This window comes from Megascapheus bottae, chromosome X (genome assembly GCF_031878675.1).
Source record: "Megascapheus bottae isolate mThoBot1 chromosome X, mThoBot2.hap1, whole genome shotgun sequence".
Lineage (NCBI taxonomy): Eukaryota > Metazoa > Chordata > Mammalia > Rodentia > Geomyidae > Megascapheus > Megascapheus bottae.
This window is the reverse complement of record NC_143547.1, coordinates 93306326-93333070: the sequence shown is the minus strand read 5'-3', so window position 1 is coordinate 93333070 and position 26745 is coordinate 93306326. Positions and strand designations below refer to the sequence as shown.

Genomic DNA, 26745 nt, shown 5'->3' with positions numbered 1-26745 from the left:
GGATCCAATATGACAGACTTCACTTACACCCACTGGAAACGAAGAGACTAGACTTCACTCTCCTGAGCCTCACTTCAAAGTTAGAAATGTGAGAGGCAATTTCTCCCCTACATATGGACAAGCCTCTTCGCTTTAATTCCCTAGGAGACTATTCTCTTCTGTAACAGTAGAAAAACAAATGATGTATTTTCGCCCAAAGTGGCTCTCTTCCCACTACCTCATATCTCAGCTATTATTTGCAGGATGAATTCTTCTTTGCATGTTAAATATCATAGTAAAAGTATATGCGCCATGGCTGGCTTTTCTGAATGCTTGTCAATCAATGAATATTTGTCAGAGTTAATGAAAATACAACAAAAGAGGAGAGTTCTAACTGTGCTGCTTTAAAATACAATGCATTTGGAATCCAAAAGGCAACCCTGGCCACTGCATGGACTAATGGCACTCAATTGCTCTAAAAGGAGAAATGTGCAGTAGTTCAAATGAACATATTCCATTTTTCAGTTACCAGAAGCAGTGCCCTGGAGTTTTAAATATAGACCAGCTTAACTAATGCAACTGTGTGTCAACTTAACTGTGACCACTTTTCTGGACAGAGAATTCTTTTGATACATGTTATTCACATTAGTATGTGCAACTTTGTGTATGTGTGAATTCATGTGCATTTGAGTTGGAAGGGTGTGATAGAGAACACTGAATTTTCCTAAGACTTAGGGTTCTCTGAATCCTAAGAGTCCGTCAGCCTTCAAGGAAGTTATAGAAAACTTAAAACTAAACAGTTAGTCTAAGCTTTGTTAAAGAAGCATCCTTAAGAGATATTATTCGTTGAAAAGAACAATATACAAAATGGTATAAATCTATCATTTGGCTAACAGATTATGTAAGAGGTCACTCACAGGTGGAATCTGACGAAGGTGATCTCATAGGAGTAGAAAGTAGAACAGTTAACAGAGGCTGTGGAGAGTGGAGGGAATGAGAATTGGGGGGGGGGGTGTTCAGTATAGAACAAAATGATAATAGGCATAAGGAAATAAGTTCTGGTGCTCTATTTGCCCAGTTGGTTGATTGTAAGCAATAATATTGCACTGTATGCTTCAGTCTAATTATAAGGAACATTTTGAATATTTGAACTACAAATGATAAATGTTAGAGATGATGGCTACCTTGTTTTGGTCATGATATAATATATATATATACACATATCTACATATATGCGTTGTAGGTATACACACACACACACACATACACACACACACACACACACATATATATATATATGTATATATATATATATATATAGCCATCCCAGGGTCCTCTATAAATATGTACAATTTCTATACATCAATTTAAAATAAAATAATTGAAGAAATAAAACAACAAAAAACATGCAAGGGAATAGCTTCAGATTTACTAGTGGTCATAAGAACTACCTTGAGGGTGAGTATATGAGGGCGTGGATGAGGTTTCCTTCTCAGCCTCTACCCTTTTGAACACTCGTGTATGATGTGGTGAACTACCTTTCAGAATCTAATTATTTAAAAAAAAGTCGCAGAGCCATCTGTCTCTTCCTAATAAATTTGAACATGAAAAGGCTCTTTTGGCGAAGGGCTGAGATGATTTTGTTCTGCTTTTGTTCTTTAAAGAAGAATCAGCAGTAGCTAGATGCTAGGGACCTTTTAAGGTACAAAACAGGCAAAGATAGATAGGAGATAGAGCTAAGAAGAAAGGGAAGAGAAAAAGGAGAGAAAGAATGGATAACAAAGAATTTTAATTAGAAAGCATCTGGCAAGAAAGGGTAATATAATTTTGACCTACTGGTAACTGTCATCACAATATAAAAGACAGAAGTCTTGGGAGCAGGACCTCTTACATTTCATTCCAGTCCAGTGGGAGAGGAAATCTGTAGTGGAAGTGACCTTGTGAGACAACAATAATGGGAATGTAAACAATAATAGGTAAGTAAGAAAAATCCCAAAGTCGGAAGAGATATTTTCCAGCCTAATGAATGACAGGGTTGCCAGGCACTGTATAATCCTAGCTAGTCAGGAGGCTGAGATCTGAGGCTCAAGGTTCAAAGCCAGACCAGGCAAAAAAGAGCCTGAGACTCTTTTTTTCATATAATTTTATTGTAATTATTAGAAGAGTTACATTATATTCACCAGATAGAAGGTGCATTACTTCACAAACATTGATAGCCTTTCTCACGTCTTGGTCCCCAGTTCCCTCCCCCCACTCCCACCCCTCATCTTGTTCTCCCCCCTTCCCTATCCTATTGCAAATGACAAAATAAGCATATATATATAATATATCACATAAAAAGATAAAATACTGTAACAATATGAGTTAACCATGGGACAGCAAAAGAGATGAGAGATAACATAGTACCTTAAGGACAACAATCACTCATTATATGGCTTTTGTTTCTATATCCTGGAGGTCCTTTCATTTAGCCTCATCCTATATGGCCTTATGTTTCTGGAACTTGAGACTCTTATCTCTAGAAAATGGGAAGTGGAACTTGGCTCAAGTGTAGGGCAGTAGCCTTGAGCTGAGGAGCTCAGGGACAGCACTCACGCCCAGAGTTCAAGCCTCATGACCCACAAAAAAAGAAAATGACAGGATTGTAAAAAGAAGGTCATGAACAGATGGATTGGAGTGGATGATGACACTGGGATTGAGAGAACCAGAGAGCTGGGCTTACATATTAAATGAGAAAGATAGAGGCAGAAAGAAGAGGACACAGAAACTAAGCCAGTTTTAAGGGAAAGCTATGCAGTCTCCTTTAGGGAATGAAGAAAATGTTTTCCATTTTAGCTTAATATTTCATTGGAGTAGCCACTAATTCTTTCCAGTGGTCTGTCAGTTTTGTAGTGTTAATGGCTGCCAGATATATAGTACTTATCCAAGATCAGCCAACAGGCTGACCACTTTATTTATGAAGATAGTTTAATGTGTAAATGACTTTGAGAGTAAGAAAACCTTAAGAAATGAACTGTGAAGGCAATTTGCTCAGTATCATAGAGAGCCTAAGCACCTAAGGATTCTATTTGTGTGATCATGTCTGAATTTCTGGACATCATCTTAACAATAAAATAAATAAATAAATAAATAAATAAATAAATAAATAAATAAATAAATAAAATACTGAGATTGAGTGTTCCCTGAAGCCAGTGTTAAAATAAAATCCAGGATCATCCCACCATCTCCAGACTGGCCCACCGCCCTAGCACCTGAGAAGCAAAATTGCTAATACTTACAATGGAGTTGTTGGGCTCAGAGTTCCATACATATCTTTTCTCACACTCACTATGATGGCTACGGTGATTGCTGGGATTCCTAGAGTAGGAAAGGAAGCCACAGGATTCTTTAAGTCCAGGGAAGGGATCCTAATCAATGATTGTGGGTGCTGATATTTATTTCAATTAGCCACAGATGTATAAGAGTAAAAATGCTATTGTTTGCAAAATGTTTGTGAATTCTTCCAAGTTAATTTCCAAGAGTTTTCCAATCTGCTAAACTAAACTATGCCAATGGCTCCAATAAAACACTCACTGGTTATTAAAAATAGCTCAAGTGCCAAAAAAAAAGGATCAGCTTGATAATAAAATTATCTAATTCATCAGAACACAAGTCCACACCAAGCATTTCTTCTCAGATGCTGAAATGCCAGTTTTGGGGGGTCTCCCTTTCAATACTTCCCCTTAGTTTCCACTATCTTTGTGTCTTAGTCACCTTGGAGGTTTGACATTTTGACTAGCTGGACCAGTTAAAAGCCAGTCAATTCAGCCAGACTATGAAAAAGCAGTCAGGAGTTTGGGAGTTTGGCCTAGTGGTAGAGTGCTTGCCTAGCATGCATGAAGCCCGGGGTTGATTCCCTGGTACCACATACTCAGAAAAAGCCAGAAGTGGTGCTGCGGCTCAAGTGGCAGATCTCTAGACTTGATGTCCAAGGACAGTGTCCAGGCCCTGAGTTCAAGTCCGAGGACTGGCAAAAAAATTTAAAAGCAATCAGTTCAAACAAAATGGCCAAAGATGATGAGATCATAGAAATGGGATTTAAAAGTATAATTTTCTGTCCATGTGCAAAACTTAAATGACTTCTTTAATTTTAAAACTGTATTTCTCCTAAAGCAAGAGCATACACACATATACATTAAAGGGTCCTTGCAAGATACTTTCTAAAACAGTTCCAAACTCTAGGGGACTAACCATCTTGAAAAACCCTCTATTATTCTAATCTGTGATCATCACAATAGCACACACCTAACAGAGCCTAGCCTTCTGTAGCTGCTTCTCAAAAATATCCCATTAAGTCTAGATGGGGAAAAGCCTCATATTTATGATGGAATTAGCTATCTGTCAGTAATCTTCAAGCTTAAATGTTTATATTTTCTTCTTTTCTTCAGCCAGTTCTGGTGCTTAAACTCAGGGCCTGAGCACTGTCCTTGGATTTTCTCAAGGGTAGAGCTCTACCACTTGAGCCACAGTACCACTTCCAGCGTTTTCTATGTATGTGGTACCGAGGAAGCAAACCCAGGTCTTCGTGCATGCTTGGCAAGCAAGCACTCTAAAACTAGGCCAAACTCCCAGCCCTGTTTATAAGTTTTTAAAATCTCTAATGGTTAATTTTTAATGTAGACAGATGTATTGCCTTGGAAATTGAGTTAAATAATGGACTGTCTTCACAACAGGTTGTTTTGGCATCAGGAAGGCAGATGATGATGGTATTTGTCTAATAAATACTCCACAATTCCCATCCATGGCTCAGCAGTGGCTCTTTGGTGACCTTGAATGTAGCTACATAGACCACACAGGCAAAGGCTTAGATCCCAGCGTATGTAAATTTGTGTGTGAGTGTGTGCATGCATGTGTGTGAATGTGCATGCTGGTCCAAGGGCTTGAAATCAGGGTCTGGGCGTTGTCCCTGACTTTTCTTCCTCAAGGCTAGCATTCTATCACCTGAGCCATAGATCCAATTCTGGTTCTGGTGGCTAATGGAAGATAAGAGGTTCACAGACTTTACTGCCTGGGCTGGCCTAGCAATCCTCGGATCTCAGCATCCCAAGTAGCTAGGATTACAGCCATGAGCCACTGGTGCCTAGTAGCTTATCTGGATTTTTTTCAGAGTGCTCTGTGGTCCTTTACAAATGGGAAAAAATAGGAAGCCTTTCAGAAAGGATTCCAACATCATTATCTTCCTGTCTCTTCTGGGAGGGGGCCATGAGACAGTTTATATTCTGCCCTCAGAAGAGGACTGCACAACAGAAAACCATCTAGCTTCCGCTTAGAACTAGCTAGTTGGGGGGGGGAATCCACAACTTGTACAGAAAGTTCCTTCTTAGTTGGGTGTCATTCTTTTTAGCATGGGATTCAAGAACTTAGGAGCTGACATTTGTAGCTACTTTTTCTTTCACTGCCTTTGTAAGTATAAATTGAATGTAAAAGCATCTCATGCCATCCTTCATTACTGCTTGAGCCAGTCAAACCTAGGCCCTGGGATGTGTTGGCTTGGATGTGTACTTGACATTTTTCAAGATTCTCTTATCTCCAAATACCAAGCCTTCACTTTTCCTGCCACTCTCAGCAGCCCAGGAAATGTGTGGAATAAGAACAGAGAGACCAGAAGCAAGCCCCAAAGAATACCAACAAATTACTGAATGAGGAAGGATCAGAGAGGGTGGCTGACAATGAGTGTGGATGAAGAAGGAAAGCCAGAACCCAGTGTCATTTACAACTCTGTCACAGAATTGGGCCTATGTGTGGTACATGAATTTGAATTTTTCAAGAACATGCTTCTGTGACATTTTTCAGTCCTCTGGTTGAAATAAGATAAGGAATGCCAGGTACAAAGGAGGTATATGAAATGTTTTGGGCTCTGTTTCAGATGAATTCCAAGGTGTATTGACACATATTTTAGATTATGCTTTGCTTAATATATTCTTGTCTCTTCTTCCCACAATAGCAGAGATAATAGTACTAATGAAATATCCAATGAAGGCATGAACTATGCTAACAAACTTATAAAGGCATCACTATCTTGTTAAAAATCTATTGATTTTTGAAAGTCATTGGAAAATATTATCTTTTCTTTCCTTCTTTTTTTTTAGGTCTGAGACCAGGACTTGAACTCAGTACTTCCAGCCACTTTCAGTCATTGGCTAGCGCTTTACCAACTGAGCCATGTGGTTATTTCTTCTCTCTCTTTTTTTAATAGGGGAGGGATATTCTATCTCTTGTGTGCCCTTTGCATCCTCTTTTACATACATTTTCATACATCCAACACATTTTTGAACACTAAATAGTATGTTATGACTAGACAAAAGAACGCAGAAAAGATCTAAGCTGAGCCAATAGAAGGGTATTTATATCAGGAAATGTGCATGTTGAGTTTCATTCTTCGATTACTCCAAGGGCATGAGTTATAATCATGGTCAAGAGGTATTGCCATACCTCAAGTAATATCAGGTATTGTCAGGTAATGGCTGGTAAGACACCATTTTGCCCATTTCAAGTCTTTTCCCTGTTTCTTAAACAACCTATTGGGGCCAGGAGTTTGGCCTAGTGGTAGAGTGCTTGCCTAGCATGCACAAAGACCGGGGTTCAATTCCTTGGTGCCACATACATAGAAAAGCTGAAGTGGTACTGTGGCTCAAGTAGTAGACACAACTAGCCTTGAGGAAAGCCCAAGGACAGAGCCCAGGCCTTGAGTACCAGTCCCAGGACTGGCAAAAAATAGTCCAATCTATGAAGACAAGTTATCTGGTTCACATCTAACTTGTGGCACTTAGTAGCTGTGTGAGTTTTTGGTGAAATGCCTGATCTCTCCATTCCTCAGAGCCCTCAGTGGAATGGAATCCATCCTGTAGAGATATAGTGAAGACTAAACAAGTATGTAAAGGACAGAGAATAGCACCTGGTACAAGCAAGGACTAAATGTTATTATTTCAGTAGGTATTTGATCCGAGTGTAACTCTTTTAAAGAAAGGGCTAAAACTGACAGGATCACAGTTGTAGGTATAGAATTTATCAGCACATGCAAGCAAGTACTCACCTCCTATCTGACTATAAATTCTTTGCTATAAAGGTTGAAATGTAAATTGATAGAGCAGAGAAAGTCTGAACTTATGATATTACTAAATTTCCATCTCCAATGATTTGCCTCGTGGAGTTGCTGTAGTTTGAATGTGTCCCCCAAAGTTTACAAGGTAGAAACTTAATCCTCAGTCCAAGTATTGAGAGTTAGAATCTTTAAGAATTAGTTAGATCATAAAAGTTCTGTCTTCATGAATGGATTGATACTAATGTTACAGGACTGGGTTCTTTTTTCTTTTTTTCATTTTATTTTTTACTATCAAGGTAATGTATAGAGGGGTTACAGTTATGGGTTCTTTTTTTCCCTAGAAATAGGTTGTATGTAAAAGGAAAAATTCTGTCTCCTATCTTCTCTCTTTCTTTTTCATTTGATGCCTGTTATACCAGAAAAGGTACTCACATGATATGGCCCATTTAATACTGAACTCTGTTGCTCTAGAACTTAAGACATGCATTGCTTTACAAATGAGACACACCCATAATTCTATGTTTAAAGCCAGTCTGGGGGAAAAAGTCCATGAAACTCCATTTTCAAGATAAACATAAAAAACTGGGGTAGAGTCATGGCTCAAGTGGCAAAGTACCAACTAAGGCAAGCAAGCCAAACAAGCCATAGGCCCTGAATTTCAATCCCAGTAGACAAATTTAATCTCCAATTTTCTGTTACACAGTTCAAAACAGACTAAGAAAGAACAGAAATAAAGCTGCACAGGTTTTAAAGAAAGACATTAAAGTAAATGGAAGTTATACTTACCCCAACCAGCTACACAAAACTTAAGGATATAATGTGGAATGTATACGTTGAAGACTTTGACAAGAGCGAAATACATGTGAACTGCCTCCAGGCCCATCCAAGTTAAAGAAACAAGCAGGAAGTAATGAAGTGTTACTGCAGCCATAATGCAAAGTCCCTCTTTCTGAAATGATGACAACCAGGAATTGACAAGAAATGCCAGGTTTAGCATCAATAGTGCTGTACACAGATTGATTAGAATTTTGGAAGGATAATCTCTTCGAAGTTTACTAAAAAGAAAAGGACACTATTTAGTGAGATATCCTCTGCATCCTTACCTTTGTAGTAAGAAATGAAAAAAAAATAAACCACTGCTTATTACAAATTACTCATCAGTTGGGAAGTTGAGGAAAGAGAATTTCTACTTCAAAGCCAACCTGGACTATGTAGCAAGGTCCTCTCTCAAAAGAATTAAATAAAAGTATTCATCTTATCATATATATATATATACGCATATACATATATTGAATTTTTGAGTTCCCTACTGTCTTACTAGTTAGAGTCAAGTATATTGGAATATGGTGAGTTTAAAATAGGATTAATAGCTTCTCTCAACTAGCTAGCTCCTGTTTTTTTTCTCATTTAGAAAGAAAGGAATTTCCTACATCATCAAATTCTATCATCATCACTTTAGCAAACTGTATCTAGAAGTTAGTAAATAATAGGATGACCACAGAAAACTGTTCAAGTGGAATTACTTAAATATTTTCAAAGATAACAGCAGTGCTTGTCTTCATGGAAATATGACCTTGGGTTTCCTTAACCAATCACAAATTTCGTTTTGCAAATTGGCCCAGTGTTTTCAAACTTTAAAAACAGAATTCCCTAACTGGGTGCTAGCCTCCTGAGTAGCTAGCAGTATAGATGCGAGCCATAAGCACCTACTGCTGCGAATTTTTCTAAACTGAGGACAACTTTAATATACAGAGGTCTTATGAAAACCCTTTGGGTATCTTTACTTGTATACAGGCCTGTAAAACTTTCATTCAGATAGAAAGATACACAATGGGTTCATGGCTATAATCTCAAGTTTGGGGAAGGCTGTTAAAAGGACTGATAGTTGGAGGCCAGCCTGGACCACATCACTGAGAACTGTCTCAAAAATAAAACAAAAAAATAACAAGTCATAGAATATTTTCAACAACTCAGAGTTCCCTTATGCTACTCCCAATTTGGGACAAATTGCCTCTCAAAATTAAAAACAATATAAAATTCCAGGTAAAAGTTAATAGGCTAACTTTAAATGATAAAATGATCATTTGAGATTTGTTTAAAGGTGGTATGTCTTTAGCAAGAGTTGGTGGCATTGCGGGGAAAATGCAGAAAACATCCACAGTACAACACTGAAACTATGCACCCTGAGCGTTCATGGGCTTTCTTCAAGAATGATCTTCTTGGAACCATGTAAGTGTGAGTAGCAAGGGTCTGCTGTATATGCTTTGCAAATATCTCTCAATCTGTTGCTTTTTCCCTATCATTACAAGGTCTTTTGAATTTTTTTATTTTATTATCGGTGTGATGTATAGAGGGGTTATAGTTACATTTGTCAGGCAGTGAGTATGTTACTTCTTGAACATTGTTAGCCTGTCCCATGGTTTTCTCCCACATTCCCTCCTCCAATCCCTCCCAAGATTTAAAGTTCATTTCCAACATATTGTCTTGTGAATATCACTATTACACTGGTTCATCCTTTGGCCTTTGTCTCCTCATCTTGTTTTCGCCTTCCCTTCCCTGATTCAAATAAACAAATGTATATACAATGTACCAGGTACAAAAGTCAGATACATTAACAACAAGGGGAAAAGAGTAAAGACATAACTTCACATAGTACCTTAAAAACAAGCTTCAATATTGTTTTGGTTATTTTTTTACCCAGTCCTGGGCTTGAACTCAGGGCCTGGGCACTGTCCTTAAGCTTTTTTTTTTTGCTTTAACACTTGAGCCACAGTACCACTTCTGGCTTTTTCTGTGTATGTAGTTCTGAGGGATCGAACTCACAGCTTTATGCATGCTAAGTAAGCACTCAACCATTAGGCCTTGCTCCCAGGCCCGGAATCTTTCATTTTTAATGAAATCTAGTTTATTGACTATTCAAATCATATTTAAAAATCTTTTGCTGGGTACCAGTGGTTCATGCTCATGATCCTAGTCCATGAGATTTTTATCTCCAATTAACCATCAAAATGTTGGAAGTGGAGATGTAGCATAAATAAGCATGAACGCTCAGGGACAGCTCCCAGGCACTGATGTAAGCCCCAGGACAAACACAAGAGGGCTACATGGCTGGGAGCATGGTGTGAATGGCATGAAGCATTCAGTTCAAGCCCCCGTCCAGCATCTTCAAATCACTGTTCTCAGAGGTGGCCAATATTCTTTATTGTCTTTAACCTGCACACTCGAATATGATGTTTTCATGAAACTAACAGAGCTCCAATGACAACGGAATCCATCAAATCAAATGAAACAGAGCAAGACTGCATCACTTACTGAAAAGCTATGTATGTCACCATTGCAATTCCCAGGAAAATGGAAGAGATGCCACATCCGGTATTTGTTATAATCACTAATATCCGTTCATTCACTGCATCTACTGTAGACCTGGATAAATCCTAAGAAATCAATGTATTGTATTTTACATATGTACCAGAGAAAGTTTATATTTCTTTCAGTGCTCATTAACATGTAATCCCAAGCATGTATAAAATCTCTGTACACCTCTTATATAACCAGATTATGTGATCAGATGTGTGATATAAGACCATACACTGTTGATTATACGCAGTACCACAGGCTGTGTAAAGGACATACACAGCCATCTACAACACTGGAATAATGTTTTGTCCTTGGTTTTATTGTCATTAACATGTTCTACACTTAAAATATAATCAAGTGAATAGATTTTAATTTGGTATGCAAAATTAATCATTATCTGATCTACGAATCCCCAAACACTGTACAGGACATAAACATGTTCCCTATTCTTAGATATCACATATGTTTACAAACTTAAGGGACAATGAAAACCTTAAGAATCCATAATAACGATCTAGTAGATCCTTAATGTGAGTTTTAATAAGAGACATGAAGTAGCACTCAAAATTATTTGAATCTATAAGTGCAATTTCTTGGTTTACTCTGAGGAAGACTTCCAGCAGGAAGGAATTTTATCCCTCCCCTCAGGACATTTGATAGAACGTGGAGACAGTCTGGCTTTTAATACGCTGGGAAGGTGCTGCTGGCATATAGTAGGAGGCTTCAGAACATCTTACAATGCACAGAATTGGCTCCACTTATGGGTCAAATAATTGATGAGCGATAGTCCCACCACTGAGTAATGCTAGTTTGTTTCAAACATTCACATTTCAAAAGAAAAGTCTATGTCCCAAACAAAAATCACAAAGACAATTTCAGAAAAAGCTAGAACACGAGCATGCAACATTTTTTTTGCCAGTTGTGGGCCTTGAACTAGGGCCCGACCACTGTCCTTGGACTTTCTCAAGGCTAGAACACTACCACTTGAGCCTCAGCACCACTTCCAGCTTTTTTCTATGTATGTGATACCAAGGAATCAAACCTGGGTCTCCATGCATTTTAGGCAAGCTCTATACCACTAGGCCAAACTGCCAGCCATGGCCATGCAACCTTTGACTCTGATGTTAATTTGGAAGGGAGATAAACAAAATTCTCATGATTTTAATTTAAGGCCAGCGCAGGCAAAAAGTTAGGAAAACACTCTCTCAAAAGAACAAATGGACATAGTGGCTCATAACTATAGCCCCAGTTAGATAGGAGGCTATAGTTAGGAGGATCATACTCTGAGGCCAGCCTGGGAAAATGCAAGAACCTATGTGAAAAAGTAAATAAGGCAATAAGAGATTGGGGTGTGGCTTGTGTGTTAGAGTACTTGCCTACCAAGCATGAGATAATAATAATATCCCCCAAATTCTTACAGATATTAACTGGGTACATCTTGTTGAATTATATGCTTTTTACCAATCCTGGAGCTTGAACTCAGGGCGTGGGCATTGCCCTTACGCTTTCTCAAGGCTAGCACTCTACCACTTGAACTACAGCACCACTTCCAGATTTTTCTCTATATGTGGTGCCACGGAGTAGAACTCAGGTATATATGCATGACAGGCAAGCACTCTACCACCAGGGTACATTCCTGGCCCTATATGCTTTTTTTTATAAAAAGAAAAACCCATAAAATAGACTGTCAAGCTAGTTTATAGTTACACATAGTGCTGCTACTTGAGCCACAAAGTAAAACTTTCCCTCTTTGCAGATGACATGATACTGTATTTAAAGAATCCTATAGAATACTACCAAGCTCCTTGAACTGATTCAAAACTTTGGAAGGGTAGCAGGCTATAAATTTAACCTTCAAAAATCAACTGCCTTCCTCTACACCAACAGTGAGAGGAATGAGGCAACAATCAGGAAAGCAACTCCATTTGCAATAGCCTCAAAGAAAATAAAGTACCTAGGAATTAGCTTAACTAAGATTGTAAAGGACCTTTTTTATGAAAACTTTAAAATCTTGAAAAAGGAAATTAAAGCAGAACTGAAGAAATGGAAAAGCCTCCCATGCTCCTGAATTGGAAGAACCAATATCTTGAAAATGATAATCTTGCCAAGGGCTATCTACAAATTCAACACAATACCCATCAATATCCCAATGTCACTCTTTAAAGAAATAGAAGAGGCAATCCAAAATTTCATATGGAATAATAAAAGATCCCGTATAGCAAAAACACTTCTTAGCAGAAAGAACAGTGCAGGAGGAATTTCAATACCAAACTTTAGACTCTATTACAGAGCTATAATTATCAAAACAGCTTGGTACTGGCACAAGAACAGGCCTGAAGACCAATGGAATAGAACTGAAGACCCAGATATTAAACCACAGACCTATGGCCACCTCATCTTTGACAAGGGAGCCAAAAAAATAGAATGGAAGAAAGACAGCCTCTTCAACAAGTTGTGCTGGCAGAACTGGTTAAGCACCTGCAGAAAACTAAAGTTGGATCCTTCTTTGTCACCCTGTACTAGAATTAACTCCAAATGGATCAAAGACCCGGAGGTAAAAGCCAGCACACTGAAAACTTTACAAGAAGGAATAGGAGATACACTAGGCCTCCTTGGCACAGGTCGAAACTTTCTTAATAAGGACCAAGAATCACAACAAATTAGAGAAAGGCTGGATAAGTGGGACTGCATTAAACTGCAGAGCTTTTGTATGGCAAAGGACATAACTAGGAAATTAATTAGGAAGCCTACAGAGTGGGAGAAGATCTTCACCAACCATACAACAGACAAAGGCCTCATATGTAAAATATATCAACAGCTCAACAAATTGAATCAATCCAAAACTAATCTCCAAAGTAACAACCATCCTATTAAAAGATGGGCCAAAGATTAAAGAGAGTCTTCTCTGAAGAAGAAACAAAAATGGCCTATAGACACATAAAGAAATGCTCAACATCTCTGGTCATAAAAGAAATGCAATTCAAAACAACTCTAAGATTCCACCTCACTCCAGTTAGAATGGCCAGGATCAGGAAAACTAATAACAACAGATGCTGGAGGGGATGTGGCCAGGAGGGATCACTACTACACTGTTGGTGGGAGTGCAAACTCATTCAACCACTGTGGAAAGCAGTGTGGCAGTTCCTCAAAAGGCTAAACATAGAACTCCCCTATGACCCAGCAATTCCACTACTTGGCATTTACCCAATCATCCAGAAACAAGGACATACTAAATCCACTAGCACAACAATGTTCATTGCAGCACTATTTACCATAGCAAAGATATGGAACCAACCTAGATGTCCCTCAGTTGATGAGTGGATCAACAAGATGTGGTATTTGTACACAATGGAATTCTATGCTGCTGTCAGAAAGAATGACATTGCCCCATTTGTTAGGAAATGGAAAGACTTAGAAAAGATCATATTAAGTGAAGTAAGCCAGACTCAAAGGAACTTAGGCTCAATGGTTTCCCTCATTTGTCATAATCAGTAGAAACCTTGGTCTGTCCTAGCAGAGATCTGCAATAGAGCAAAACCTTGATACAAAACGCCATATAGTATGACGCTAAATGAAAGGATCTCTAGGATATAGAAACATAAGCCATATAATGAATGATTGTTGTTCTTAAGGTACTATGTTATCTCTCATCAGTTTTGCTGTCCCTTGGTTATTCCATATTGTTACAGTATCTCACTTTGTTACCTGATATATCGGATATATTTGTATTTTATTTCAAATTGAATAGGGAAGGGGGGAAAACAAGATGGGGGGAGTTGGGTGAGGGTAATGAGGACCAAGACATGTGAAAGGGTATCAATGTATGTGAATTAATGCACCTTCTATCTGGCAAATATCATGTAACCCTTTTATTAATTACAATAAAAAAGAAAAAAGAAAAGCCCATAAAATAGACTCAGGCTAGTTTATAGTTACACATAGTGCTGTAATTTCAGCACTTGGGAAGTAGAGGCAGGATCACCGTTCCAGGCCAGCTTGAATGTGAGAAGAGCCTGGGATACATAGCAAGATTCTATTTCAGAAATAAAAACAAGTAACCCTTCCTTCTAGCTTCGCAGCCCTCAGAAGTATTTATCATTAGTTGTAAGGAGAACTCACATAGGACACACTCAGATATCAGTATATAGAGAGTAAATTAAGAGAACTAAAAAATTACTTGTGTATAGATAGGAAAGAAGGGAGACATTTATGAGCCATTTGGAAGGGAAACTCAGAAAGTTCTAATGGGAGTGAAGGAACTAAGAGAGCTATCAATGAGACTTTAAGGATCAGTATACAAATTGATTGGATAACTTTTTGTGTCTGTGCCAGTTCTGGGTCTTGACCTCAGGGCCTAATCACTGTCCTGGGGCTTTTCCCTTAAGGCTAGCACTCTGCCGCTTGAGCCACAGCACCATTTCTGTTTTTTTCTATGTATGTGGTACCAAGGAATCGAAACCGGGTCTTCGTGCATGCTAGGCAAGCACTCTACCACTAGGCCAAACTCCCGCCCTGATCAGATAACTTTTATTAGGATAAAAGCTACAAATATTTTAAAATGTCTTTATAACTACAACTATAATTCTAGCTACTCATAAGGCTGAGTTTTGAGGATGGTGGTTTGAAGCCACACTATACAAGAAAATCTATGAGGTTTTTACCTCCAATGAACTACACAGAATCCAGAAGTAGAGCTGTGACTTAAGTTTCAGAGTTCTAGCACTGAGTGGAAAAGCTAAAGAACTGTGCCCACTCCCTGAGTTCAAGATCCAGCAATGGTGTACATACACATGGAAAATTCATTTTTAAATATCTAAATTTGACAGCAAGTATTAATTTTTTTGTTTAGTAATTTCAGTACTAGGGTTCAAACTCAAGGCCCAGCTTTTTTTTTGCAAGTCCTGAGCTTGGGCTCAGGGCCTGAGCACTGTCCTTGGACTTTCTCAAGGCTAGAGCTCTACCACTTGATCTTCAGCACCACTTCCAGATTTTTTCTATGTATGTGGTATCGAGGAATCAAACCTGGGTCTTTGTGCATGCTAGGCAAGCACTCTCCCACTATGATAAACCCTTGGCCCAGGGCCCAGCTTTTTGCTGGTTATTTTGGGCATAGAATCTCTAAGATTTTTCTTCTTGGGCTAACCTCAACCTGAGATTCTCTCAATTTCACTCCCCTAACAGTCCATTAAGTACCTAGGATAAAGGGCATAAGTTACCTGAGCCAGATTAAAGTTGTTGTTGTTGTTTTTTTTTTTTAGTCTTTGATGATGGTGGGTTTTATTTTTTTTTTAATTTTTTTTCAGATTAAAGTTTTATTTTATTTATTTATAATTATTTTCAAGCTTAGGTTTTTTGTTTTTGTTGTTGTCACTTTTGAGGCTTGAACTCTGGGCCTGGGTTCTGTCCCTGAGCTCTTCAGCTCAAGGCTACCGCCATATCACTTGAGCCACAGTGCCGTTTCTGGTTTTCTGGTGGTTAATTGGAGATAAGGGTCTCAAGGTCTTTAGTGCCCGGCTTGGCTTTGAACCTCAATCTTCAGAATATCTAGGATTACAGGTGTGATCCATTGGTGCCTGGCTTCAAGCTTAAAATTTTTAATGTTCATGCCTTTTAATCTAGCACTTCTATTTCAATTCCTTTATCCTACAGGAATCATTTCCTTTGTGTTTGAAGATAAGTAAATAATGATGATTATTAAGGCAAAAATCTTAATAGAGGAAAAACAGCTAAAATATCCACTAATTGGTGTGTTAAGTGCACACACACACTGCTGCTATACCTTAGAAGCACTTTAAAAATTGAAATAGACAAATGCATATTTCCTAGAAAGTTGTGAAATATAAATGGAAAATAAAGTAGTGAAAATATAACGGAAGTGAGCAATGTGAAATGATTCTGGGGGAAGGAACAAGTGGGACTGGGGAGACTGGTGGAAGGGCGGCTCTGATCAGGAAGTAGTCAGTGGATACTTAGATGAACATGTTAAATTGTGACCCCCTTGTACCACCTATTGAAGTTCAGAAAGATAAATTAAATTTTTTTGATTGTACATTTTATTAATTTATTTTTCTGGTGCCAGACTTGGGGCCTGAAGTGAAAGCCCTGGACATTGAGGTTTCATGCATGAGCCACCAGAGACTGGCTCAGATGTCACTTTTATAAAACAAAACCATATGTTAATATATACTATTAATGCACATGACTGTACAGAATAGACTGTCATAGGTAGTAATCCCTCAGGTTGTGATGCTATGAGTATAATTTTTGTATTGCTGAAATTTAAATAACAGGCATTAATCTTATAAGAAGTGTGTGTGTATGCATTTCAATTTCTGTATTTAGATGAGCAAGATGGAAGGAGATGATGTCTTTTCCCGTAACTTAGTTTATAAATACAGGTCTAAATCTAATACAAGTTTCAAAACTCTATAGTGGTGTTGATGAAAAAATGACTCACCATTAAAACTCCAAAGTGGGTGAGGTGGTCACACTGACAGATTGTATAATTCACATGTGTTTCCTTTACTTTACATCCTGATGAATTCCATCCACCTAGCCCATCTGCAGGAGACAGAAGGGAATTTCAAAGCAATTTTAAATTTCTAAGAAATGTTTAGCTTTTCATTATATGCACCATCCGAACGTGTGTTATGATTAGCATTGTTGGTTAAGACAGAAAGATAGAGATAAAATTGAATACTAAAATTAAATTAAGTCTAATAGAACAAATTGCCTTGGGAGGGGGATTCATAAATGGCATACCTTCTGTCTGTCACTTTCTCTGTTCGTGTACCACTCATCCCTCTACAGATTAGGGTAGATTCTAACTATAAACAACAGTTCTGCCACCAAGCTAGAGTAATGAGATTGAATTTAATGGCCAACAAAGGAAACAGGAATATCTTGAACTTTGTGAAGGACATGAACTTCTGGAATATAGGCTAGCACTTGAACCTATTAGGTAGTGTTGGAAAAGAAACTTGCAATAGCCACTTCAACCTAGAAATGAAAAGATTTCCAGGGCTTCATACTCAAGCCAGATCATTGACTAGAATGCCCAGGTAGGGCATCTGGTTTACCAGACACGTGAATGGCTTCTCCTGAACATACTTTGGATTCCAAAACCAACTCTCATCTGCTCTTGTTTGCTAGTCCTGGGTCTTGAGGAAATTTAGCATAGAACTACCAGGGTAGTATTAGAAAACCCAAAAGGATTTTCTCAGGCAGGTATTCCTATATGGTCAAAATGGTCTCTCAAGGATAAGTCCTCTTTTTAAAAGAAGAAGTTTTGAGTCTGTGGGCTAGAAAGGCAGCAGCAAAAGATAGCGTGAGGAAATTCATCAGTTGGCATTAATGAACAGAGAAATTGACTTATTGAAGCTGTTGGGACAAGGCATATCATTTTATAGGGTTCTTTTCCTGAGACATTTGGAAGAGGCCAGGCCAGGAGATTGTTGCTTCTGTTTGTAACAAAGGGTTATAGTTTTGCATCTGAGAAAGCTTAGAGGGGACAAGATTTTCCTTTTCTCCTAGAATGTTAAGGATAGTGAAAAAGAAAAAAAATCCCAAGGCAGAATTTCCACAGATAAAAGGGCCAACTCATAGCCAGGCTTGCTATTCCAGGGAAAGTTGAATTCCTGTGTAGGAATTCTCTGATATTTGATGCTAGCTCTAGATATTCCAGTAGAGATAGCAAGCTTAAAAGAAACACAGCCACAGCAACAATCCCCTTTAGCTGGACTGTCACCAAATAATTATATTTACCCAAAGAGGAGGGGCCCTTAGGGACCAATCAACAAGTCTCATCACTTTAATGAACACATTTCAAAAATTGGGGCCCTGAGAGAGTAAATGCCTATATAAGATCACATGGTGGCCTTACAAAGAGTGGGAAAGAAAAAAAGGGAAGAAGATGAACTTATGCTTTGCAAATTCCCACGGGAAACTGTACATAAGGAGTCATTTAATCATTTCTCAACTTGTTTTAAATTGCTAAAAGCCATTCTGCACTATTGTGTGATTTTAGTAATTGTCTTCGTAAAGCGGAATTTTTCTCTTAAATTTCCTTGCCTTAGTTTGTCATAAAAATTATATCTTGTCCATTCACTATGCTCTGTAGGGTCCAATAACACCACAGCTTCAAGACAAGACACCTCCCTTTAACTTCCAAATAGGAAAAAGAGGGGGGCAAAGTTATAGTTTGCTAATAAAAGTACTTACTGTTAGCATTAAAATCCCAAAAGGCACAGTAAACTTGATCATAGTTCTGATAAGGAAAAAAACATCAGAGGTAAGTTTCTTTCTTTCCTTTTCTTTTCTTTTCCTTTCTTTCTTTTCTTTCCTTTTTCTTTCTTTCTTTCTTTCTTTCTTTCTTTCTTTCTTTCTTTCTTTCTTTCTTTCTTTCTTTCTTTCTTTCTTTCTTTCTTTGTCACTTGTGAGTCTTGAACTTTGGGCCTAGGTACTGTCCCTGAACTCTTCAGCTCAAGCCTAGCACTTGAGCCTCAGCACCACTTCCAGTTTTCTGGTGGTTAATTGGAGGTAAGAGTCTCATGGACGTTTGTGCCTGGCTGCCTTTGAATTGCGATCCTTAGATCTCAGCCTCCTGAGTAGTTAGGATTACAGGCATGTGCCACTGGGACCTGGCAAAATAACTATTCTTGAGAGGGTTACCACACAGTACCAAATGCACACAAAACATTTCATTTTTATTTGGTATGTGTATGTATATGTGTGTGTGTATGTACATGCATATACACATACACTAAGACTATTTCGTGAATTAGTTTTAAGATCAACCCCATCCAATCCTGCATTTACCACCAAGAATATCATTGCATGGTGATCCTGCATGTGTCATTCAAAATACTTGGAATTTGCCATGTTCCCAGACCATGGTCCAGGAGTAGGACTAATGTGTAGCAAGTATTTTTTATGGATCTCTGGAATTGGAGGCTCAAGCCTGAGATCAAAACTTATGGAAAGAAGATTAAATTTCTCCCTTCATTGGGTCTATTGAAAATTACTGGAAAATGGAGGCAAGAAACAGTTATTGGGGATGATTTGACAGCCATGGCCCCACCCCAGGATGAGAGTTCTTACCTATCTAAACATGTTTCATTTGCTATCTGTTTACTAGATTTCCTCTCTTATTCTCCCTCATTTTCTTCTAGAATCAAAACTAGTGAAAAAATATGTTACGCCATATGGTCTTTGAGATTGCACATGAAGGAAGACTTCATACTGGACACACATTAACATCACAGAATGAAATAGTAATTCATTCTTATACTATGGCTAAATTTGATCATTTAGTAATGTAGGCCTTATGCTATGTCATATGACTATGGTTTTAGTCCTTTGATGATAATTAATATACTGTAATGCTCTTTGTGGAAGAGCAAAGACTGTAAATATTCAATTATTTTGATTTAAGTTTTTTGCCCCATTCAAACATTCATAGAATTAAATGTCATTGTTTGATAGGGCAACGAAGAGACCCAACTCGCCTGATACTTCTTTGCCAATGCGTCATAATGCTATAATGCCCATCATTCACTATCTCTATCACTTCTGAACAGGACGTTATTTCTATCTTCCCTCCAGTTACATCATGTTTCTGCTACTTAGAACATAGCAATCATCATTAAATCTTTGCATTATATATACATTAATTAACCAATTATTTTTTGCCCATACTAGGGCTTGAACTCAGGCCTGAGCACTGTCCTTGGGCTATCTCAAGGCAAGAGCTCAACCACTTGAGTCACAGTACCACTTCTAGCCTTTTCTATGTATGTGGTACTGAGGAATTAAACCCAGGTCTTCATGCATACTAGGCAAGCACTGTACCACTAGGCCATAGTTCGGGCTCTAACCAGTTATGTTTTGACAGTCCTGGGCTTGAACTCAGGGCCTGAGTGCTGTCTGTGGGCTTTCTCAAGGCTAGAGCTCTTCCACTTGAGCCACAGCACCACTTCCAGCTTTTTCTATGTATGTGATACTGAGGAATCGAACCTGGGTCTTCATTCATGCTAGGCAAGCACTCTACCACTAGGCCAAATCCCCAGCCCCCAGGCAATTATTTTTAACAAGAAAATAAAAGAGTGGTTCTGAGTTAATTTGGTCTTGAGACAAAAATGGACATGTTACCCAGTTTCCATCAATGTGCTGCAGAGTGATAACCACTGGATCAGCCAGACTTTGAATGGATGTATCTGATATGCTGGCACTCACAACATATGAGGTTAAAACCTTTGTAACACTTTTGATCTGTACATGAAACATAAAGAAGAGGAATTTGGCCCCTAAATTAATAATTACTTGCATATTCACGGTCAATCTGAATCTGTGAAGTGCTATGAATAGCATATGTTACAGAAATATGGAAAATAAAATCATAAGTTAACTGAATTTTCAGAGATCATTCACCTCATCTCCTTTCTGTACATGATGTTTCAATTATAGTGAACTAGAAAAAGTCATTAACCTATCCATACATTCTCATTATCTAGCCAACCAACATTGCTTTTGTACTTGTACCTCAAAGCGCCACTAGCAACAAAAGAACTTGCACAACTCTCCAGCTGTTAACATTTTACAATCTCTTTACTTTTAACCCTAAGCCATCTGTATTAAGAGACTCTCTCCTTATAGAATCCTTATAAGGACTCTAACTTCATCATGGATTAGCTATAAACCACTCCCAGCTCTATCCTCACTGGAGATATAAACAGGCTGATTAACCTCCAATGTGAAATAAGTTACTTCCTCCATTTAGGACTATGAGCTCAGAGGCTATAACACAGGCACTGTGTATCTTGGCAATTCCTACATTGAGTACTGTACGCCATACATTTTTACCTTATGTCCATGGTAGGCCAGATACTTTGCTTAAGTGTTTTCTGCACACATAAAATATTATGTGTACTATATGGATACTTTCTGATAAACAGAGGATTGGACAGGCTCAATTCCAGAATGTATAACAGTCACACAGCCAATAAATGACAGGGCAGAGATGGTTAATTAATGTTGGTTTAAAGGCAACAAACTCGAGTGCCCCTTTTGAGACAAGGGGAGTGCTAATTAATTTTGGTGGAAATGAACAAAAGAATAGACACCCCCAATAACTTAGAACCAAATTAAGCTCTTCTTCTGGATTTATTTCTGTTACTTACTAAGTGGTGGAACTGCTGGTAAAGGAACAAAATCATCTCTCAACCTTCCATTCTTTGTGCCCTCAACTCAAGTTTTACCTGATTCACTTCTGAACTATTACACAAACTATCCCTTCTGCCAAGAAACCCTTTTCTGTCCATTTTCTTTCATCTAATAGCTCCTATGCAACCTCATTTGTAAGCTGAGAGCTCTCCTAAAGTGATTCCTGCTTTCCTTGATGAGCAGTGATGCCCTCTTTTTCAGTTGCACAGCCCCTATAATACCGAGCCCTTGACTTATGCATTTTACCTCCCTGAGAACCAAACCTAACTAGTAGAGGACTGGAGGAGGTACAAGATGTCCTTATCAACAATTTCAAAGGTAATATGCTGTAATGACAGTTAAGATTTCGATCAAAAGATGTTAGAGGAAACAGTGTAAAAGCAAGCCTGTGAGATTTAGAAACAGAAGAAAAAGGTATGTAAAAGGTATCATGTCTTTAAACTCTCCTCAGTAACCTAGATTCCCCTTTCAGTGCTGAAATATAGTTTCTGCTTAATCCCATCCCACAGTACTATCCATGATGGAAGTTCCTAGGTCTGTCATGCTTTGCATTATGTCCCAAGCATTCAGATCCATGAATGACACAGACGAAGAATGTGATAGACATTTGCTAGATGAAAAAAGGAATAAATCATGCTATCTTTAACAGGTACCTTGCCTTCTCTGGCTTTCAATGTCCTCACTGGTAAAATGTAGACATGAGACACTGTGTCATCACAATCACGTCCTCCCCCCGCCCCTGAATTTGATGCAGGCTAGTTCTAATCCTTCTTTATCTAGCACTGTGACGTCTGTCCAGGCTAATTTTGGCAAAGATCTCTAATCTGTTTTGGTGGAAGGTGTTAGTGAATAAAAATTGCTTATTAAGTGTGAAATCTAGACAAAACAAATTCATCTTTTATTCTGTGATGAACACAGTGGTGACGAAAGCACTGAAATTAAGAACAAAAATAATGGTGTCTCAGATGGTACAGAGAAGTGAAAAGCCTATTAAAAGGTTTAGACAGCTACAAAATGCATTTAAAATTTTTAGGTGTACAAAAGTCTCTTCTGTGCAGGGAGCAGGGAAGAGGGAGGAGATGTTCACTAGTTCTAAGTTGTCATCCTGAGTAGGATTTCAGCTAAGTCTATAGGAACAAATAGAATTTACAGAATTTAGATTATAAAATTCCAAGAGAACACAATTTTTTTACATTTATAGTTGGCAGTGCTGTGGTATATTTGAGTTGGTAGATGGTAAAGTAGTGTGGTAGATGGTAAATTGCTCTTCTCCAGAGATATTCACATATTTGTTGAACCTGTAAAATGTTGACCACTACAAGTCCAATGTATTTACTTGGAAAAATTAAGGCATTAATTTTATATATACATGAATTTGTAGTCAGATACCCTGAATTTGATTCCTATCTCTATTTCGTCCTAGCTGTGTGACCTTGAGCAAAACTCCTTACCCTCTGAGTTTTTGTTTCTTGTGAGAAGTCAATGAGATGGTAAGTGTAAACATTAACAACCAATAGTGTTCACCATCATCTAGGTCATTTAAAAGTTTGATTACTCTTTTCCTAGCAGCTAGTGAGATAGCACGATCTAAAGGAATGGACTCTTTGTTAGGCAGAGACACAAGATAGGATACTAATAACAGCAACGCTAACCACATATGATGGTGTCAGGCAACATTGTAAGCATTTCGTGTATGTGTTAACTCCCTTAGTCCTTCAACATCTCTTTCTACTTTACACAGGAGAAAACTGAGGTACATGGTAGCTGAATAATTTGCCCAAGTAGAATATGGAAAAGTAAGCTTCAAGTTTCACCAGTTTAGTTCCTGTACCCATGCCCTTCACATATCACATTTTATCTGTTTTAGCATGTGTGGGGACTAGAATCACCAGAAAAGGTTTTATGATAAAGGGGAAAAAAGAAGCAAATGCCTGTAGGCAAGTATCTAGTAAATTAGCTCCTCAAAATAGGTACTGTGGCTTTGATAAGCCAGGAGAGACTGGGAGATCACTGGCAAACTCAAAGGCCATTCCATCAGGCGAATGTGGCCTCTGCATAGTCATCATGTAATCCTCAATGCCCCTTCCATTGCTGAGAAACTGTGAGAAATGAAAACTGGTAAAGTACATGTTGATCCATGCCAAAGGCCGGGGCTTGTGCTAGATAACACTCCTGGAATCAATCAGAGAGAATTTTCTAAAATAAACAGAACCGTTTGAAAGTAGGAGATTATAATTACAATGAGTCACCATGTGCCAGTTCATGACAGCTATCAGAAGCAAGAGCTTACCTGAAACAGGGAAGTTTGGCCAAAAAAATTGAACAGAATAGTTTGTAAGCCATTCAAAGGAATTCTTTCCCTTAGTGATTTAGGTAAATATATGGAAACCAAAACCTTCCCCAAAGGGACATCACCTAAGTAAATCTGTCAATAAAAAAGAGGAAATAAGAGCTTAGAGAGCTCATCTATCAGAGTGAAATCTTTCTCACATCTCATCCAATGCTTCTTTTTTTTTTCCAGTTCTGGGGCATGAACTCAGGGCCTGAGAACTGTCCTTGGGCTTTTTTCCTCAAGGCTAGAGCGCTACCATTTGAGGCACAGCACCCCTTCCAGCTTCTTTTTCTATGTAGTACCGAGGAATTAAACCTGAGTCTTTATGCATGCTAGGCAAGCATCATTCTTACCACTAGGCCAAACTTCCAGCCCCATCATCCAATTCTTTTTTTTTTAATTTCCAATGTTTTATTTTTCCAAATACATAAATTTACATTCCTCCTAATTTATCTGAATCAACAAAGGTCTAGGTGGCGGGGGAAGCCTCATAATTGTAATTTAGCCCATTGTACCTTGAAAAAGATAATGTAAAAATCATTCAAGTCCAGGAGGTTGGCCTAGTGGTAGAGTGCTTGCCTTGGTACCACATACATTAAAAAAGCTGGAAGTGGTGCTGAGGCTCAAATGGTAGAGCTCTAGCCTTGAGGAAAGGCCAAGGACTGTGCTCAGGCCCTGAGTTCAGTCCCCAGGACTAGCAAAAATAAAATCATAAGAATGATTGTTAAGTAATGTACCTTCTATCTAGCAAATACAATGTAATCCTTCTATTCATTACAATAAAAATACATGAAAATTTTTTTAAACAAAGAAAAGAAAAAAGAAAAATCAATCAAGCCGGGCTAGGTGGCTCACTGCTGTAATCGCAGCTACTCAGGAGGCTGAGCTCTGTGGATTATGTTTCAAAGCCAGCCTGGGCACTGAAGTCCTTGAGTCTCTTATCTCCAAAACCACCAGAAAACCAAAAGTGGAGCAGACTGAAAGTGGCACAGTGGTTCAAGGGGTAGGGTGGTAGACTTGAGCTGAAGGGCTTAGGGACCACGTCCAGGCCCAGAGTTCAATTCCCACCACAGAAAAAAAATCAAATAAAATTTAATTAGCCAAGACTCTATGGAGACTGAACAACACATTGTTGAATCACCAATGGGTCATCGAAGAGATCAGAACAGAAATCCAACAGTTTATGAAATTTAACAGTAAGGAGCACACAAAATACCAACTCCTTTGGGACACAGCAAAGGCAGAGGAAAATTTATAGCGCTGAGTGCCTACAACAACAAGTTGGAAAAATTGCAAACCAACAAGTTAATGTCTCACCTTAAGCTCCTGGAAAAAGAGCAACAAACCAACCCTAATCCCAGTAGAAGGAAGCAAATTATTAAAATCAAAGGAGAATTAAATGATTTAGAATCCAAAAAAACTATAGAAAGAATCAACAAAACAAGGAGTTGGTTCTTTGAAAGAATTAACAAAATTGACAAGCCCTTAGCAAATCTTACCAAAAAAAGAAGAGAGCATATCGAAATAAACAAAATCGCAGATGAAAATGGTAATATCACAACAGAAATTACCAAGATCCAGAATATCATGAGGGAATACTTCTCAAACCTTTATGCCAACAAATTTGAGAATCTAGATGAAATGGATGAATTCCTAGCCAATATTAACACACCCACACTGAACCAAGAAGAACTAACACAACACAACAGGCCTATTTCAAGCTCTGAAATAGAAATGGCAATTAGAGAACTTCCACCTAAGAAAAGCCCAGGGCCAGATAGATTCACAGCTGAATTCTATAAGGTCTTCAAAGCAGAGCTCACACCAATACTCCTCAAGCTCTTCAACGAAATTGAAAACGAAGGCTCTTTACTAAACTCATTCTATGAAGCCAGTATAACCCTCATCCCCAAACCAGACAGAGATTCATCAAAGAAAGAGAACTATAGACCTATTTCTTTGATGAACATTGATGCAAAACTTCTCAACAAAATACTGGCCAACCGTCTACAACAACTCATCAAAAAGTTATACACTATGATAAAACTGGATTCATCACAGGGAGGCAAAGCTGGTTCAACATACGCAAACCAATTAATATAATTCAACACATCAACAGGAGCAAGGACAAAAATCCCATCATCCAATTCTTTTCAGAGTCTCCCACCTAGCCCTAGAGGCTGGGAACTACCTCCATAAACCATATTAACTTCATCCATAACTTTGCCCATGCATGCACATGCACAAAGATATGTAGGTTCAGATATGATCCTTTAGCATATAGGCAGACACATTCATTGACACTCAGAAACATAGAACAGGGTGTGATCTCAGCACACACAAATGCACATTCCCAGAAACACAGGCCATGGCATGATTCTATACAGACAAAAACACTCAAAATCACAGGCCAAAACTTGATACTGATATACGTAGAGAGTCAAACACTCATATGCATACTCCCACTTAGAATCAATGCAGGATTTCAGGTATATAAACAGACAAATACACACACACACACACACACACACACACACACACACACACACACACTCAGAATTAAAGGCCAGGTCATAATCCTTGCATGTAAAGATAGACACATACACAAACACATTCAATCACAGAACAAGTGATGATCCTCGACAACACACACACACACACACACACACACACACACACACACACACACATACACACACATTCATACAAACACACTTAAACTCAGAATCAAATCCAAAATGGGATTTTGGAATACATACATAAACTGACAGAAAAA

General features: G+C 38.3%; 1 protein-coding gene across 1 annotated transcript in view; it reads right to left on the bottom strand.

Moving 5' to 3' along the window:
* Window positions 1–26745, bottom strand: part of Adgrg4 (adhesion G protein-coupled receptor G4) — a 133091-nt gene that overhangs the window by 36098 nt on the left and 70248 nt on the right. The window contains exons 13-19 of the mRNA XM_090327178.1: window positions 23928–24062; window positions 20567–20686; window positions 18638–18683; window positions 16875–16978; window positions 10373–10494; window positions 7847–8115; window positions 3258–3336 (exon numbers count right to left, since the gene is read on the bottom strand). Coding sequence (XP_090183304.1) covers window positions 3258–3336; window positions 7847–8115; window positions 10373–10494; window positions 16875–16978; window positions 18638–18683; window positions 20567–20686; window positions 23928–24062 — 875 coding nt within the window. The remainder of the gene's footprint in view (window positions 1–3257; window positions 3337–7846; window positions 8116–10372; window positions 10495–16874; window positions 16979–18637; window positions 18684–20566; window positions 20687–23927; window positions 24063–26745) is intronic.